At 39.1% G+C, this 20,071-nt stretch overlaps 1 protein-coding gene across 50 annotated transcripts in view; it reads right to left on the bottom strand.

Moving 5' to 3' along the window:
- EPB41 (erythrocyte membrane protein band 4.1) overlaps positions 1 to 20,071 on the bottom strand; it is a 136,124-nt gene that overhangs the window by 15,329 nt on the left and 100,724 nt on the right. For 34 of the 50 annotated variants that reach the window (XM_083454821.1, XM_083454803.1, XM_083454807.1 and 31 more), the window contains 2 exons: positions 19,881 to 20,060; positions 3,000 to 3,128 (listed from right to left, as the gene is read on the bottom strand). In XM_083454821.1, coding sequence (XP_083310947.1) covers positions 3,000 to 3,128; positions 19,881 to 20,060 — 309 coding nt within the window. Of the gene's footprint in view, positions 1 to 2,999; positions 3,129 to 4,291; positions 4,754 to 18,227; positions 18,279 to 19,880; positions 20,061 to 20,071 lie in introns of all 50 variants that reach the window. The other 16 variants (XM_083454784.1, XM_083454792.1, XM_083454785.1 and 13 more) reach the window with 2 other exon arrangements.

Below are 20,071 nucleotides of genomic sequence, written 5' to 3'. Positions count from 1 at the left end.
TTACTGAAATATCAAATGCAATACCTTCAGAGTGTCCACTAGGTGGAAGCAGCATCCAACAGATATCACACAATTTCCAAGGTTTCAACATATTCAAATGTGATGAGGACATTTTAAACATCTCTCAGGTGGAGTCAGCTCTAGAATGTGTGGCTATTCCTTGTATGGTTGGCACAAAATAGCACAGAAATTGTTTTAACTCAGCCAGCAAACCTCCCTGCCAGAGCTGACCAAAACCTACTTAGACATGAAGTTGAGAGGGATTTTTATAATGTGAAGCTATATTCAAAACATATCAACCTCTACAAATGCAGATAATTTTAAAACATGTAGTGGATAGCTAAGCTCTATACCAGCTATTTAGGAACAGAATTTGGACATGTGCCAGGTGATAAACGTCATTCCCTGTCAAAAGGCACTACCAAAATGTTTCACTCAAAAGTTCAAAAGCATTAAAACTAAAAAGGGCCAATTAAAAAAAATTAAATTCATATCCTAACATTCCTCCTAAGAAACACCAAGAGGGGGAAAATGTTGCATAGTACACTCACCAGCCAAATGGGAAATGCATTTAAAAATGAAAAAAGTTTTTTAACATGCAGACAGAAAAATAAAAAGGATAGATCCAAGCAGTTCTTCTGAAGAAGTGTATTCCGTACAGAAAACGTTGCCACTGAGAAAGCCTTACCCTGTGTTGCTGCTAACCTTATTTTAGCAGGTGGAATGCAGAGATTAGAGAAATTAGTTCCTAAAGCATGAAGGCTCTAAACGTCAGAACCAACATGGGGAACTGGCCTGAAACAAATAGGCAATCCATGCTGTGAAGCCAGGACTGGAGTTCTACACTGTCTGGGGCCTCCCTTGTTTAATATGGAAGCTACCACATTCAGTGGCAGCTGAATTCCAGCCAGACTTCAAAAGGCAATGATAAGTAAGCACACTGCAATAATCTAAATGGGAACAAAGCATGGGTGACTGAAGTAAAATCCTTGTAAGAGAAAAAAGGGTGTAGTCAGCTCACCAAGCTAAATGATTAAAAAGAGTGTTCCTCATCATGACTACCACCTGAGATCAAGGAGCAAGGCAAGGTTAAGTAGCATTCCTATGCTGGATATTTGCTACTCTAAGGGGAGTGAAGCCTCATGAATAACTCTCTAACCCAGCAGTGGATGGTTCATTAAGATGAACAGGGAAGACCTGGCTACTCCTGGATTCGAGGGGGGGGGGGGGGATAAAGCAGGGTGTCATACTTAAGATACTCCAAAACTGCTGAATGATTGGCTGAAGTATCTGTGTATAGATACTAAAAAACAGAAGAGATCACAGATGGAACTTTTTGCTATGCCACAATATAAATCCCCAAAGAGTTGAGCAATAGCACCCACTGCTGTCTTCCAATTCTGATCAATCATGTAGGAGAAGAACCACTCCAGAGCAGTGCCTCCAACTCCTAACTGATTAAGCTGCCCCCAAAGGATATGATGGTCTATTGTATGGAACATCAAAAAGAATGTGCCGGGCCACACTTTCCCTTTCAGATAATCCATGAGGGCAGCAAAAGAGGACTGAAATCCCCAAATCTGCCCTGAACCAACTGGACTTACTCTTTCAAATTAGTTTCTCCTAAGAGTTCGTGCAACTCTGCCACCACCAACCACTCAATCAACCTGTCAGTATTGCTCAGTCCAAGTTGGTAGGTCCCCCCCCCCCCCATTCAGGGACTTTTCAAATTGGAACACTTTCCCCCAGTGATACAATAATCTGAGTCTTATTAGCCTGCCCTAGGTGGCAGGGTTAAAGTGAGCTGGTCATAGGACTCAGATCTTCTCTACAGCCTTGGGTAGCAATAAATCAAAACTTCCATCAAAACTGACAAGGAGGTGCATTACACACTTCATTGTGGCCTGCAGAAAACATGAAGCCTTGTCCGTGAATTCTGACATTGATACTAGTTCGCTTTGGGGAACACGGTATTGTATACAGTGGTACCTCTAGTTGGGGACACGATCAGTTCCAGGGCGCCATTCACACCCCAAAGAGTCCACGACTAGAGCGGCACTTCTAAGCAAGCGCGCTGTGCATGTGTGAAGCGTGCAGAACGCTTTTGCGCATGCGCAAAGAATGCTTCTGCTGCGAAACCCGGAGGTATACACTTCCGGGTTTGCTGTGTTCGCAAGCCAAAAAGATGCAACATGAACCTAACGCAACACGAGATATGACTGTATAGGGAAAGCAAAACAGACACAAAACTTGGCATATATATGCTCACACAAGTTATAATGAATGCATGAGGATGAAAACTACATGCTCAGAAGCCACAAGCTACTTTCAGTTTTGATACTTCTCCCCAGAAAGTCAATATCCACTGGGTAGGAAGTATCTCCCTCATTAAATTCTTCCTAAAGGGTTAATAACCAAGAAGACAGTTGGAGTATCAAAACTTCTAGAAAGTTTTATTGGGGCTGCAATCTGGCTTTGGAATTAATGTAATATGTTTTAAAATTGATGTAAAGATTGTAAAGGTCTAAAGGTTCAAGTTCAATCTAAAGGTTCAGGTTCAAATAGCTGCAAACTGCAGCCTCCCCTATTAGCGCACACTTTCTTCCCTTTCTTTGTGCCTTCCATGAGTGTTATGGCTATTGTGCAAGCATAGTGGGCATAATCCTCATATAGTTTGGGAAGCTCTACTCATTGTGATCGATGCAGGGGGGAAACAGCATTACACCACTCTTTTCCGCAGCAAAGAGGGAAAGCCTAGATGCCATACATATATGTACAAAAGTCTGAAAACTCAAGCCTGATCAGACTTCCCAGATATGTATTTATGTTTGTGTTTGGTGCAGAAAGCACTGGTGTCAACAGTGGTATTTCTCACAACAATTTAAACCTGTGAAGCTCCTCTCAGGTAAGCTTGTCCCATTGATATCAAATTTTCTAATTTTCACTGAGACTATTTACGCTACAATAAAACTGTACCACCGGATTATGAAACAGCCTACCTGTGCAGCTTCATAAGTTATAGTCTTGGTCTCTGTATGGACAATAGGAACTTCTTTCGTTGGAATTTCACTTTTCACAGTGTTCGACACATCAGAGATAGTAACTGTCTGAGTCTTCACAAGGGGCGGCTACAAAACAGGATTTTAGAGAGAGAGAAATCACATTTAGTACCATTAAACTCTAACAATATTACTGACAACCATTACAATACTGATCTGATAAAAGCACAATGGACTCCATATAGAAATTTCAATTGCTATGTTGTTTGCACTAAAGGCACATTTTGGAAAGTCATCTGTCAATGTTTGGAGATAAAATGCAAATAACATTTTCCCCCTAGCTTCCTGGCCAAATGTGACCATCTGCAAACTAAAATATGGAAACTGTTTCATAGTTAAAAGGGTAAGCCAAATTTAGCATGCGGATAAGAATCTTTATGGTTAGGAGGAGCTCAAGTCTGATTAATATGCTAGTATATTAAGAGATTATACAAATGTATGATTTCCAGCCAGTGTGAGATGTGTAGAGTCCAGTAGCTTCTATTAAATCAGCATCAGATCATTATTTATGGATATTCAAATCTCAAGAATAACAGGAAAAGAAAAATCAGCTGTGCCACCACCTGATAATTAATCAAAAGAGAATGTAATATTAGTAAGAGCACCACCAGGCTTTTCCCACTCTGTTATGTTCCCGTCACCTTTTCAAAGTCTGACAGTTATCACCTTGATTATTACCAGATTAAATGTTGAGGTATTTTAGCAGATGGGATTGTTAAGAACACTGGAGCAGGCAATTTTTATTTATTTTTTACTTTGATGGGCAAATGCAGGTGTTTCCTCAGAGATTTCCAAATCAGATGACTACAGACTCAAAGAGCTATGTTTTGTTCTTGTAAATGGAAAGACTTGCGGCGCTGGCTGCTTTTAGCTCAATATTTTCTGCAATGTATTTACAACACACAGAAGACATTTAGCACTATCTCATAAAATCTGATGCCTTTTAGAATCGGTTTCCTTTTCTTTTAAATATATTCTGCTTGAGTCAGGAGATAATAATTTTTTAAAAATTGTTTTAATAAAATATACATCTACTTTGTAGATGAGGGGAATCATTCCTATAGACTGGAGATTAAGTGGTTGATTAGTTTGGGGAATATTTCAGGCCATCGAAACATAATCCTTCTTTATGGATTTATGACATATGCTTGCTGCAGTGTTTGTAGAATGACTCCGAAAATGTAGCAGAGAAGACTGCAAAAAGAGAGATGTTTCAAGTTCACATTTACTACCTGGAAACAGCGAATGAGGGCAGGAAACTCATTATCAATACTTGAGCTGTGACATTCTCCATTTAGCTTGCTAAGTGGCTCACTTGCCCCTTTTCCCCCTTCAACATCACAGGCTTCCTCCTCTTGTTCGTGGAGGTGCAATGGAGGTGAAGAAGGGATTCTATAGACTTCCATCTCATCCTGTTTTGAGTCCTCAGCCTCTTTCTCCACATCTGAGTAAAATCCCTCTCCACACCTTAGGTCTTCCTTGCTCTCACTGAGAGCACCCTGCTTTTCCTGCTCCTTGCTGCTTGTGGAAGAAGTGTCAGATTCACAAGTATGTGCAGACTCCTGCGGGCTTGACACTGGGCTCTCACTAAGGGCCACTGAGTGCTTTGAGACCTCCCATTCAAAGTGAGAGGTAATATTTCCCCCCTCTGCCATTGCATCCAGATCCTCTTTGAAGGGAGAGTCATTCGCACTCTAAAATGAAATGAATACACAAAAAGGCCAGAAATTAGGAACAGGGCACACTAGAAACATAGACCATTTTAGCACATGTCAATTTGAAAGGGCCTATATGCAACCTATTGCAATCCACACAATAGAAGATCAGTACAGTGGTACCTCGGTTTAAGGACAGCCCTGTTTACGAAATATTCAGTTTATGAACCCCCGAAAACTGGAATTAGTGTCCCAGTTTGAGAACTTTACCTCGGTCTAAGAACAGAATCCGAACGGTAGAAGGCATTGGCGGTGGGAGACCTCATTAGGGAAAGCGCACCTTGGTTTAAGAACGGACTTCCGGAACCGATTAAGTTCATAAACCGAGGTACCACTATACTTCAAGTGTTTTGAAAAAATGGCCAAGTTGCAAGTAGGCCTGACACAATGGAATTGACAGCATTGCATATCCTGACAGCAGAACTTCCAGGGCCAGGGTGGGACACCCTGCTCTGCTTTTTGACAAGGTGGGGACAAGATGTCACTGTCCTCTCAACTGCTCTTCCTTCCCTTGTCTCTGCCAGCAGGGCAATAAGGAGATGGGAGATTCAAACATCACTGCCTGTGCTGTCTAATACACAGATATGATGGGATCACCATGTGTATCAGGCCAAACCAGATGACATCTAATGCATTTCAGACTACCCCCAAACTGGACTGGGGCAGCAACAATAAGGGGGCAGAGGGAAACCATCTTACCCTGTGCCATTTCCCTGGTTTTAAATTATTCTCTCCACAAAGCTGTTATTAACAGTGGCAGGGGAATGAGACAGAAAGCCATCCTGAACCTATCTTTCCCCCTCCTCAGCAATTGGCAGTTTCGGTGTGAGCATTAACTAAGAAAAATGGCACAGGAGAAATGGGTTATCTTTCCAACACTGCATCCCCTATCCTCGCCCCATGGCTGCACATAAGTCTTCTATAGTCCCACATATGGATTGGCCCTCGTTGGCACAAGGAGAATGGCTGACGTTTGTGACATGCCAAGGCCTCTCTGCATCTGCACTATATCCATTTCTAAGCAGGCAGTGATTCTTTTAAAAACTAAGTATTAAAGGGTTGTCTTCACCTTACTGAGAATGATCAACTCCTTTAAAAAGACTTCCATAAAGAGAAGGAGAAACCACATTTATTGCTGTATATTGAAAAAATATATTATCAGTGCAGAAGAAAGTTCTATATGACTTTGGAAAGCTTATATTGCTTCCCAAGAAAGAGTTTGAGGATACAATGCCTTTTCCATGTGGCCAAAGTTCTGATGAGTTGGAATATCTACTTTTATATGCACCTCCAGGAGCCATCTCAGTTGCTGATGCTTCCAGCATTGCAGAACATCAAGTATAACTTTAAAGCAGACAATATTACTGTTTTGTAAGAGCAGATCTCATGCCAAGAGAGCCCCAAACATACATATGCCACATTCAGAAACCACACTGCAGCCTCAAGACGGTATCACACCAGATGTGAGCACATTATTTAACCGTTTGCAATAGTGCTGTTTGTCTGAATATCATATCTGATCGCTGAAATGCTGCAATTCTCAAGCAATGAGTTCTTTTGATCTTTTACTGTAAAATGAGTAACAAAAAAAGATGATGCGAAACAAAGAAATCCAACCTCCCTAAAAGAAAGCAAGTGTGTCCATAGCACCTGAGATACTTTGGAAGACTGTGCCAAGCCAGAGGATTTAACCAAGGCTGGTGCTATTCTGTCTTCCATCGTGCGCCTGTTAGAAAGTTCTCAACTAGGTCTTCGTACATCTCTGCGAGCCCTCTAGCTAGAACTTGAAGGAAAGGAATAGTAACAGAAGAAAAGACAAGAGTTAAAACATGCACAATACCAGAAAACGTGCATAGTAAGTAGGAAAATCTTAACAGGAAAGGGGGAAAGAGAAAGCTATAAGCCGCATATGTAAATCACAGACCACAGTTTTAAATAGGATATTTTTCTAAAGTAAATTTTCCACATTTAGTGGAAAGGATGGTTGGTACAGGCAATCAAATAAGCAAGTGGATGTTTATATAGCAGAATACAAAACATTGATTATTCTGAAACTCTGCTTTATTTGGTAATGGGATAAAGCAGTTGAATAATGATAAACAGTCTAAGGAACACTTATTTCCTTTAAAATAAGTTTTTTAGATTTTTGCCCTGGTATCTGCAAATGCACATGCACACTCCAAGTACATGCACAAAAAAGGGTGAGCTTAAAAAAAAACCTTACTTGTTTCAAAATTAACCAGACAACTATATATCATTTAGCACCTCTTTCTTTCTGTATTTATATGCAAGCAAAAGAACTGTACTTAAGATTGCAATCCTATATATATATGAGACAAAGGGATACTGAACTCCATAGATTTACTCAGGTCCAAATCAAATGGGGGAATAATAATGAGGAAGGGAGCAGCTGTTCCGAGCAGAAGATTAGGGGGGTGGCAAACAGCATTATACCCTCCACCTTCCTCCCTGCCAAGCCCTCAGTAGGCAGCAGGAACTGTGCTTTTGTATGGGAACTACTCACTATCAAGCAATAGGAAATGCCTGGTCATTGCATTTCATGTTGGGTAATTTGATAACGGGCATGAACAGCCACAGCACAGGGAAGCTGAGCTTGCTTCCCACTCTCATTCAAAACTGTTAGCTTCTTGTTTCCTGGAAATCCTATTGAACGATAACCATCTTTAGCTGCAAGAGCAAAAAGCTGTGGATGGATCTTTCCTCCTAGCAAGACTAGGGCCTCACTACTAATGTGAAGTGGATCTAATTATTTTAATTAATTATTTATTTTAAAGTGGATCTAATTATTTTAGGGAAGTGCAGAGGGTGGAAAGCAGTCAGAAGAATGGATGGTAAAGTGCCCTCTCTTCATCCTGTACAGTCATACATTGTATCCCGAACGCCTTGGCTCCCAAACAAATCGGCTCCTGAACGATCGAAACCCAGAAGTGAGTGTTCCCGTTTTTGAATCATTTTCAAAAGTCAAACGGAAGCTTCCTGCAGCCAATCAGAAGCTGCGCTTTGGTTTCCAAACGTTTTGGAAGTCGAACGGATTCCGTTTGACTTCCAAGGTACAACTGGATATGGTAATGTAATGTATCACAATTTCCTTCACCCTTCACTTCTTTCCTGTCATCTATTCATCCTCTGGTTGCCTTCCTGCCCTGTTCTTTACGTCTTCCCTTCTTTCCTTTCTCTCTTTCTCTCAACTTGTTTCTTTCCTTCTACCACCTTCTTCTCCTTCACTGGAATGCAGGTGGCACTGTGGTCTAAACCACTGAGCCTCTTGGGCTTGCTGATCATAAAGTCAGCGGTTCAAATCCTCATGACAGGGTGAGCTCCTGTTGCTCTGCCCCAGCTCCTGCCAACCTAGTACTTCAGAAGAATGCCAGTACAAGTAGATAAATAGGTACCACTGTGGTGGGAAGGTAAATGGCATTTCTGTGAGCTTGGTTTGAATAAGATGTTTTGCTGCAGCATATGTAAGTGTGTGTTACAAACAGGAGAAAGGGCACCAAGCCACAATCTGCTCAGCTCCCACCAAGACCTTAATTTGTTAACTGTAGGATAGGCCTTTTCTTGGTTGTGTATTTTAGGGAGTGCTACCTGAGTTTTTTGGTGTGTTTTATTTGTTTGGCCAGGGAGGGGGGAAGGTGTAAGTACTTTGTGGCTTGAAAGTGTGTCCCTGGGCCCAAGGTACTCCATATATTGCCTCCCTACAACCCATAAATGATATGAAGAAATGGTGATTGGGCATAGTTGCAAACATTATCATATTTCCTCATTGCTTGTATTTCAAATTTCATATCCATCTGCACCTTAAGAATTCTCCCTTTTTATGTCCTGCTCCCTTTTAAATAAAATCTAGATGACTAAGGCTATCTTTTCCCTAGGCTTCCCTCACTTAAACACCACTGAATGATAAATAATTATAGTAGCTCAAAAGGGGTTCTTCACAATCAGGGAGAAGTGGGTGGCAGTGGAGACTCCCCCCCATGGCAAAATTTCTACATCTGCAACTGGATTTACTTATCTATATTTATAAACAGCTTTATACCCCTCAAGACATCTTACAATAGTATGCCATTTAAAAATAAGTAACATATATAGCACCTAATTTTAGTATCTTACAATGGTGGGACATATAACCTAGAGTTATATGTCAGTCATTGAGCAGAAAACGCATCCACCATGAACTTGTTTAATACAAGTATTTTGGGAGCTGGCCATTTCATGTTAAAAATCTTATCAATTGAATATTCAACATGATCCTACACAGGGCTGTAAATTTTGATGCACAGCCCTTTGCTTATACTGCGATTGTTAAAGCAGGATCTTATGTAAGGCAGGAACAGATCCATTCATTTGGCTCCAAAAACCCCTTCCATCTTCCTTGCTACAAAGTTTAGCAAATATGTGCCAGTGCTCAAAGGATGGCCTTTTCTCATAGCACTCGGGGTGCTGTGCTAAGTGTACAGATGGTATAACCCTAATTTTACCCTTCCAGCTCCACAGCAGCTTCTTCACAGGGTTCGTTCCACAGGGCCAAACCAACTGCTGAGAGCTCTATGCCTGAATCCAGCGCCTGATATTTTTAAGAGCCAGAAATCAGACTTAGTGAATTTGAACAAACTTTGCTCAATGGGAGAGACAATTGTCTGCATGAGGAATAACTTGCTAAATGTCTGGGAGATTAGGAAATAGTCTGCAAAAAAATGCAATTTTGATTGGGAATAATGATCAAAAAATAAATACTCAAAAGGCATCTATAAAGCAAACATGTTTTCAACACACAATAGCTGCAAATGGTCAGCCACATGCAAATCAGAGGGGGTGGGAGAAGCATTGATAAGATCAGTTGGTGGGAACAACTTTTTCTTGCCACCGGATTGCACCACCAGCCAAAATTAGCTTCTTTGAGAAGGTGAATGCTTTTACACACACACACACACACACACACACACACATACACACACACTTTTTACACTTGGGATTCCCAAGATCTTAAGCCTAAGAAGCCCCTTGTATTAGCACGCTGCTGCTCAAGGGTGGATTCATTTGTATACATAAGAGAGCACTATTTATTTCATTTATTTATTAAATTTGTATACCGCCCTATACCCGTAAATCTCAGGGTGGTTCACAACGTAAAATTACAATATAAAAAAGAAAAAGAGCCTGGCTCAGAAGAGTTAGAGATTAGTCACAGGGAAAGAGGTTTCCTTCTTCTGCCCAGAGCCTCAATCCAGAACTCCCAAGGTTCTAAGAGATCACACAAATATCAGCTACACATGAGCAGCTAGCCATATCTGTGACAGCAACTCGTTTATTTTGGTGCATGAACCGAAATATCTGATCTTACCAAGCTTCTCCCTACTATACCCACTTTAAAAAAAAGGTATTAAAAAAGGTAAATCAAAACCCAAATGGACTGATTTTTTAGGTGCCAAGGCACAACTTTCATCAAGTAGATGGATAGCCTCCAAAGAAATCAGACCATTTGTTTTTGACACGTTGGCATAAGATACTGCAGCACTTTTGCTAAAGCCACATATACATATATAATTTACACAGGGGCAAAAAAGACACAAGATGCAGTGTTCCCTGAATTTCTTTGTAAGCCAAAGCCTGTGGGGAGTTGAATAATGCCAACTGATTGCTATATTACATGTGGTGATCCAGAAGCTCACTGTGCCTAACAGAGCTCTGATGCACTTCTTCACTGACTGATATTCCCATGTGCGTGTCACCACAGTGTGTGATACAATTGTTGACATTGCAGCAAATGGGGAAGGCCATTATTGGTGGGCTTTTGGATCAGGTAGAGTATACATAAAGGTAGCACCAGAATAAAATAAAATAAAAGTCAAGTAGGGGATAAACTAATATTGCTTAGTGCAAAAGCAGCAAGGATTGGTCCTGCTTTGTTATTTACTTACACTTATGAATTTCTGCCTTGCCCAACTACATGCATTTAAATTATGCCAAAATCTTAGATCTCCCCAGTAACAATTTCTAAAATAGTGCAGCTGCTCAAGTATGCATTACTGTCATAAAATCCTCACAGGCATAAGATGATGCATCCTGAATATATATAAAAAATTACTATACAAAATTATGAAGAAATCCTAACCAGCTGATCCAATAAGAATTTCATGCTGTGCAGCAATAGTATTAGGTTATCCCCTATATTGAAAGTCTGTGCAGAAGACAACACATCAAAAAGTGCTTAAAAGTGTGCATTTAGCAATTAAGTAGGGGTTAACTTTATAATGTACCACACTCACCAGTTAGAATTCCATAGACCAACATCCAATCTCAACAGGGCTGTCAAAAGTACTTGAGCAAGAAGTATTATGAAGCAGAAAATAGAAATCCCTAATTTAGCATAACTGTTCAATTGTCCATTCTTACAGAAGAAGAAGGGTAACACTTTCAAGCAAAACTGCCATTAATTTTTAACTGCAATTTGTATATCTGGATATATTAGGCAGATATTAACATTGTTAACAAACTGACTACCACCAGAGATGGATTTGTTTCTGAAAAGTGACCAGTCAATAAAACAAAGGAATAGCTAATTCCAATTTGAATTAAAAATAAGCAAAATCATAACTGCATTTTAAATAGGAGTTTGCTGCCATGGATTAAAGTTACTCTTTTCAAAGACAACAACAACACTAAAGCTATCACAATTTTACTTTTCAAGGGGCTGAACCATTTAGAAGAAAAGTTATTAGCAAAAGTTATTTAAATAACCAATCCTCTCCAAAACAGAACAAAATTGTGTGATACACACACACACACACACACACATATGATGAAAGACTATATGTTCTATGAATCTACACTTTATGACATCACAAAATGCTCATTTCATGCATTGCTTTCTTCCTTTGCAGAGGAATAGGTATTTACAATAATAACTTCACAATTTGCATTTGTAAATATATTACAAAAACTCAGGAGTAAAGTTCAAAGGAGTAATTATGTTCCAGTGTTGCTTCAGAAGGTTATTTAAGGTCTCAGTTAAAAAGTGCTCCATTTAAATGGGAGTTCTGTGCTGTCTCCAGAAATCCAATAGGCACCACATGAGTAATGTCACTTCCCACATTGCTCACATTAAGAATCACTTTCAGTTTTCCGCAACATATGAAGCAAGAAAATGACTTCGAAACGGGGTAAAGACTCATAGGAAAAAGAATAAATAAATATCCTCTAGCAGGTTATTTGCTTCTAAAATTTCATATCGTTTCATAATTAGTGTCAAAGCCTTCTACAATTGTAGTTTCTTAAAGCCAAAAAGGAGGCTAATGAAATCAACATGGCAATCTCTTGCCTGACAAAATCATGCAAAAGCTGATCAGCAATGAATTTACATAACACTACACTGAGAATGAGAAATATATATATGCTCATCACAACACAGACAACGCTGTGACATATTAAAATCATGACAAAATAATAATTCACCTGGATGTTATGGGAATCTCATGGATATCACTGAAAACAGCATCCCCAGTGTATTCTCTTCTCCCCAATAGTAACATAAAATGTGCAATGCAAATATCAATGAGGTTTTCATGTTCCCACAAGTGGCTGCCCAGTGAAGAAGAGCAGGGAAAGTGAGCTCAATAATATAATCATCACACATTTTATTATACAATATGCTACCGGGGGGGGGGGGGGAGGAGAGAGAAGAGGGCAACTGCTGCCGAGTCTCCAGTATCACCTAGCGTAGTGTCACCCTAAGAAAACGCATTGCCTTTTACTAGTCAAGGTCCCACAAAATTATGAGAAGAATGGCTTCCATAAACTGATAAACCTCTGGATGGCACTTATGTAAAATTACGAATGTAGGCAAAATGTGAAATACATTTTGCCAAATTTGAGCACACTTGAAGTGAGCACACCCTTTTGACATGGGAAAAGTCTTGTTTATATGTATTCACCATAAGCAGATATGTCTGCTACTCACTGGTCAATTATGTAAATACATAGCAAACTATACAAATGAGCTTTTTCCACTCTCTGTGACTTTCTGCAGAATTTATTTTTGCCTTCCTTAGGTGTTTCATTTTTTAATGCAGTGTAGTATAAAGTTATAGTATGCTGTTTAATGCAATATAGTACGAACATTCAAAGGGAGTCAAACTGGCTTAGTGGTCTGACTTACACAGTGGAAACCACTGAAATGATATCTCTTTTAATAATCCCTTAGCATTCTCCAAGATTTAGTGAGTGAAAGATTCAGCTGTAGTTTTGCAAGGGAAAGCAGAATATTTATGCATAAACCAGTTTCCAAGGTTCTACTCTAGTGTCACATAAAAAAGTGAACTAACGGTTGGCTATACAGATGAAGGAGCTGGGTCATGCAGGCCTACTTAGTGATTCTATAAGGCAAAGTACATAGACTGCAATCTGGAATCTAGTTAAGGAGGACAAAATCTGAATCCCGGTCCCTCAAGTCCAGGATCATCAATCAAATGTAGCCTATGAGGCTGATCCTGATAAAGATCTGGCTCACAGAGCCAAAAGGGTTTTCCATCTCTGACTTAGGGAGAAGAGCAACCAAATTCAGAACAGCTTTCCCAAAGCAGTTGAAACTATCCTACATAATTATCTCCATCATGTCTGGATTAAGCTTTAGTTTATTTACCTTCATCTAATCCATTATAGAGCACAAACATGGTTTCAGCACTTCCACTGCATACTAATGGCCTCTCGCTTCAAATCCCCAGATGTTCTCACTCCAGTGTTTCAGGTCTAGATAGCGCAGTTGCTTAGAGCATAGCGCTGGTAACACAAAGGTTGCAGATTCAATCGCCATATGGGACAGCTGCATATTCCTGCATTGCAGGGGGTTGGACTAAATGATCCTCACTGCTGTGATCAGAATAAACAGATAGTCTATTTAAAAAGATACCATGGTCAATGAAAGCTATGAAACCTGCCAAGAATTGGCAGTTGCAATCCCTCATTCTTCTCCATTTTTTAGGGTGACCAAGACAGTTTCCTTTCCATGTCAAATTCAGTAAAGATACCAGATTGCAACAGATGTGGAGAATGTGTAATCCAAGAATAACTTTAGTTTCATGTCCACCACCTATTTGAGCACCTTACATAAGAGAAGAACAGTCACTGGCTGATAGTCTTTAAGACCTCTCCTCCCTGGAAAATGTTGTAAGCCAGAAGGGTCAAGAGTCATGCAAACCAGTGGTAGAATGCACTTCTCTGATAGCCCTATCCACATGCTCAGGCCTCAACAACTGAAATTCATCTGATAAAACTGGTCCAGAGCGTCTAACATTTCTGCATGAGCAGCAGAACTAAAGGCATCCACACAGGTTATAATAGTAGGGAGAATGTGTTTATGAATGATTGTGTCAAACACTAATGCACACCCCACATAGGGTCATCTTTGCATCCCAAGGCCACTCAGGAATCCATCCAGATTCATCAGCTACTGGCTGATATTAATTGATAATTCCTCTATCAGAAAAAAAATCAAGTTACATTGATGGGGGAGAAATCAGGAAACAAAAATTTCCCACCAGTTTATTTCATGGTCTCTTTTCAACATTTACTCCTGCTTCCAAGTCTTACTGCTCACAAATTCTGCAGCTAAGATCTCGTGACACCCAGGTTTCATAGCAAGATTATCAATCCCAGTTTCATTCCTGCATCTACCCTTCTTACCCCTCCTCAATATTTTGCATACTTCTGTACATAATTTGATAGAGATCACAAAGGCAGATATTCTGAAACTGTTTTACACTACCAGCTCCTATGGGAGACAGCCTTCCATTTTTACAAACTGCATTTTCCAAGATAAATAGGAGGGGAGGAAAACACTCTATAATAAACTATAAGGTGGAATAGATTTTTCAACTATAAAAATAATGCAGTATGTGTTATAGTCAGGGCTCAGCAGGAGATGATTGCAGTGAATGAAAGTGTTGAAGTATTTGCATTGGTAAATTGCACAGCTGAAAAGTGACCAAAGTGCTCTCTATCTTTCTACAGAGCATTCCAAGATGACCTACATTAACTAGCAGAATGGCTCAAGCAAAATTCCTGAACATTATTATTATGGGTAAGCCATCTGTCAGTGGCTAAACATCTTTCCCCCCAGCAATGTTTCAGGAAACAGATGTTTATCTACATCGCTAAGAGTACACAATACATTACAGGAGAATTTGCAATTCAATATTTTCACAAACATACACACACACAAACACACACAGCGTTTTCTTTCCTTACATTTGTCTGTGCATATGCACATACACAAACATGATTTTCCAAAGTCATATTCTATTCATCTAAAATAATATTCACAATGTGTAATCAGTGGAATGCAAATTGAATCTGATCTGTTAATAAGTAGCTTGCCCAATATATGAAACCAACTGTCCCATAAGCCTTCCTTCTAGTAGCTCAGCCTAGCCGACTATCATAACTTAGCTCTCAAATGATTTATGAAATTCTCAGCATATTCTCTGGGTAAAAGACCCCTTCACCTGTCAGCGCAAGTGATTAGCCAAAACCTTTTATGTTTTTATGCTTTAAAAATGAGATAAAGAAGGTAGATATCAAATAGCTAGCCAGACATTTACATCTGGGTGCTGTTAAGAGTCAAGCAACATGCAAAGGTTTAAACAAACAGTTTTACCATCTGAACATATGCCTATTACACTGTTAGATCAACTTAACTGAAATCAACACTATGAACATCAACATGCACAAAACATGGCACACACTTATAAACATGTTACTTCCATACAGATAACTGTTACAGTGAAAGTGAAACACAGTTCAGTAAGTATGATACAGAAAAGAGATAAAGCAACAGAAAGACATAGGAAGAACGGGACTTGGAAAACAGCAAAGATTACAGTTTTTAAGCATCACTTCTAATAAATGATTGGTTTTCTACCACCTTAAACGCACCACAAACAGAAACCAGAAGTTACAATCTTTTCATCTACGGAAGAGTCATACAGGCAAGATAAATAACCATAGGTGCATATTGGTGTATTGTTTTATACACAAGGCAGATTGAGAAAGAATATGCCACCCTCACTTCCAATTTCAGGCAGAGAATGATGCAAGTTCCCTTCATTTTCTACCCAAGCAGCATCTGGCATCCTAACTCACTCCATGCAGTCATACTGACACTCAAGACACAATTCCAAAACAAGCGTCTTTAAGATTGAAGTGTCAGGAGTCTTTAGTAGTGAGGTGTGAAATTCGTTTCAATTTATATTAAACGAATTAATCCAATTCTCTGCAGTTTACTACACAGACACACACCTCCGCATTCTTCCTGAAGAGCTTTGTTTAATTACAGGTGGCAGTTATAGGCTTATCTTGCTCTCTTAGAATAGGACTTTTAATAAAATCATCTTAACAATGAACATAAAACAGTTCTTGATATTAACTGCTGCTTGGTTTTTTTAAAAAATTCTCAAATGCAGGATATGGAGGAGATCTTTTAGGGAAATCATCATATTTTTTCCTTTCAACAACCTGCTGAACTCAAAGACCAAAACCAAAAACACATAACTGACTACATTCATGGTTAAAAGCCCGACATAGTTTGAGCTTAAAAGGACTGCCAAAACCTTCATATTTGTCATATTGCAGCTTGCAGGATTATCCACTGTGTCTCTTCCAAGTATGCCAAACTGTATTCTGAACAGTGTTGGTGCAAATGTGTGTGCATGCGCACTTTTTTTTTTTTTAAAAAAGAAGAGTTTCAAAAGACTCCCTGGAAGATTGAACTAGAGACAGACGGGTTAATATGGAAAGAGGCATGGCAGCTTCAGCCAAGAGTTGAAGAGCTTTATAGTCTTGATGATATTTCACAGAAGCCCTCCATTTCCAAAATCACAGAAAAACCAGCCACCACACAGTCAGTGCAAGGACCACCAAAAAAGACATCATAAAGGGAATGCGTGGAGAAGGAAAAGCTCTAGAGGATAGGCGGCATGTTTTGAGCGATTTCTGCTCTTCAGGAATTTGAATAGAAATCTTTGCCTGGATTTCTTCATTTGTTTGTTCGGGCAAAGTTCCCTCAGTAGCTGTCTCTTGCTTTTTATTATTATCTTCATCCTGCACTAACAGAGGACGTTCCAGTGTCTGCTTTCATGGTAGAAGATCAAGAAAGACAGAGAGATGAACAAAATGACAGGTGGAAAGTGCTCAAAAATGATACTCGGGGATGTGCAAGGACAGAAGTCAGAGAAATTGACATGAAGTTAACTAAAGTGTGCTCTGCTGCTGCATTCAATACATTCCTCCACTAAACCTGTACATTGGGACCAGACTATAGGGACAAATACAAAGTGCTTTCTAAGTGGATAAATTATTCCTAAGTTGATAATAGTTTTCAGTGGAGAAACCCATTTAATGTTAACTCCACCCATGTGCTAAAATACATCTTTCAGCATTAAACTGTAGAAATATTTGCAAAACAATAATCTTGTTGAATTACAAAGAGAAACACTGTTGTACAAAACGTTGGTCATAACATCCTATGCTACACTGATCTTCAGAATGGCATTAATTATTTGATACTTAAATTGTAGTGCAAATATAATTGAATTCTGTCAAAGATATTGCCATGGAAGATAGTATCAAAAGTTCCACTTCAAAATTATATTGTGGTTAAAGTGCAAAGTGTTCAGTCACTTGAAAAACCAATAAGCTGGAATATTATTTTTTTAATGTTACAATTACAAAGAATGGAGTTACTCCACATTGATTTCATCTGTGTCACCAGTGTGTAAAGAATGTAACACAATACAAAGCTATATTGCAGTTGTATATGAAAACTAAGTGTAAGCTAGAAAACAGGGGATTTCTTTGTTTTGGTCTGTTCAAAACATATTCTATACATTTATTTTTGCTATGTATGGCAAATGAAAGCAGCTATCTAGGAAAGGAAAAAATTAGCTCTCAGCTCTCTCAGCTGAGTCAATCTTCTTTGCTCAGCCTGATATTTGGGGACATTGTCTTTGCACACCCCTAAGTGATGGGTATCAGGGAGAAAGTAGCTGGGGGGCTGGGCAGCAAAAAAAATGATAATGATACAGAATGCAAGAGAGTTTAAAGAAAAACAGGAAAAGAGAGGAAGACAACATAAAAAGAACAGGGTACAGTTAAACTTTCATAATTGCTCTCTCTCTCTAAATATATGGCAACATATTCATGCAACTTTTTCAATCAGCCATGCGCTGAAAAAAAGCAACTGAAAGCTGCAAAAGCTTGCAGCAGTGCAAATCCTTTTTAAAAGTGTTAGAACAGGAGGCTGTGAGAGATGAAACTATTTAAAAAGGCAGCCAAAAGAAAATGCCACTCAGCAGCTGCTGTTGAGGGTTTTGGTTTTGCTCAGTGCCATTACAACAGCAAAGGTCTGCTTCAGAAGCACATATCAAAACAGCAGCTTTACCTCTGGCCCACCAACCTGTCTCTCATAGGACTGAAATGTGGCTTGCTTGACCTGGACATGCACAAAGTATGGAAAGTTCAGTTGTTTTGTGATGTAGAATAATAATAATAATAATAATAATAATAATAATAATAATAATAGTAATAATAATATCACAGCCCCACTGTACAGATTACCAAGATTACTGCAACAATAAAAAGGTAGCCTTCCTTCCACATAAGACACCTACAGACAAGATGTAGTTGTCTGCAGGTGACTCTTATTACAATTGTTAATTACAATTCTTGAAAAGTCCACCAGTCTAATGTTCGATCCCTATATTGACTATCTGCATATACTAGAATTGCAGGAGGTTTTACTCGATGGCCCTTGGAGTTACTTCCAACTCTACAATTCTATGATCATTTGCACAGTTCATGGAAGACAAACTTGGGAAATGAATAAGCATTCTCAAACATTGCCCTCAAGTCACAATAACCACTGTTGTAGGAGGGAATGTATCAACAATTCAATTTACACATATCCAGCTCTTACAAAAGCAATACTTGCAACGTCTACTTCAACAACATCTTGCATAAACTTTGCTTTAATCAGAACTCCCAGCCAAACATTTAAAGTTTTGTGTGCTGTTTCACTATCATCAACAAGGATCAATCCATTCATATTTTTATCTTTCAATGTAAACGTAATTGTAATCAGCTGAAAAATACCCTCTCATCTCCTCATTAATCAAATACCAAACTGTAATTTCTGGACATTCTAAGTTTACTCAATATTTAAAATGCCAGATGCCTTGAATATTAAATTAGAAGAAGTATTTGTTCAAACTGAACTAAACATTTAATCTAAGCCAGTGCTCCATAACATTGCATTCAGGTTACTGGGTTGGATCCAAAGAACCAGGAGCTGATGGAACATAACTGCTGTTCCACAATGCTTGCATGGGGGTCCACAATGAGCAGGTTCTCATTCTGCTTCTGTTTGTGCAAGAAACTGCATACATTCTTGTACGAGAAGAAGAACATTGCTGAATTTAGAAAGACTTTTTCTCATGTAAAATAATAGCGTGAAGCACAAAGCAAGTCCTTTTGCAAGTGAAAGTCACTTTCTGCACATGGAAGAACATCTTTGGATCCAAGCCACTGAAACTACAGTTTTACTGCAAAGGTTGGTAGTAATGTCAAAAACAAATTCAACTACTTCTTTTTTTCTAAGTAACACAGAACCACTAGCGGATTATTATTCAGAGAGCCCAACAGTTACCCTTTTATGAAAGTAAATGACTGAGACATGCATATATACGTGGGTCTTACTCACTAAATGTCTTATAACTAAAAAGACCTTATGTTGTCACAGAATGACTTTTCAACCCCTTGACTTCAGCAGTAGTCTCATAAGATTTGAAAAAGAATTACTTCAGGCAAAGTGGTTTGAAAGCTATGACAAAAAACTGTCAGCTAAGATGTGAAAACAATTCTCACTCAATATACAGAACAGGAATCAGTAACAAAAATATAAATATTGTTGCATTGCCTTTGGTTTGTTCCACCCACCTCCCCACCCTGCATTGTACTTCCTTGGAGAACAAAAAGCTGGTTTTGTTAAGAGCAAAGCCAAGCAAATCACCAGTTCCATGCTATGTAAAGTACTCACTCCTTCTACTCCTGTGGGGATCTGTCCATTGATGTTAAGGGTCCTGAAGGGAGAATGAGTTGAGAGGCGCTTGTCCCATTCACTTGGCCGTGGCTCAGGGACAGATTCCATAAAGTTCTTCTTCAGTTCGCTAATGCTAGCATGATGCTTCTTTATCCCCTCTTGAGGTTTATCTAGATCCTATCATTTAA

The sequence above is a fragment of the Podarcis tiliguerta genome (assembly GCF_965153285.1).
Source record: "Podarcis tiliguerta genome assembly, chromosome: 8".
NCBI lineage: Eukaryota > Metazoa > Chordata > Lepidosauria > Squamata > Lacertidae > Podarcis > Podarcis tiliguerta.
The sequence above is the reverse complement of the archived record's forward strand: the minus strand, read 5'-3'. Positions and strand labels throughout refer to the sequence as shown.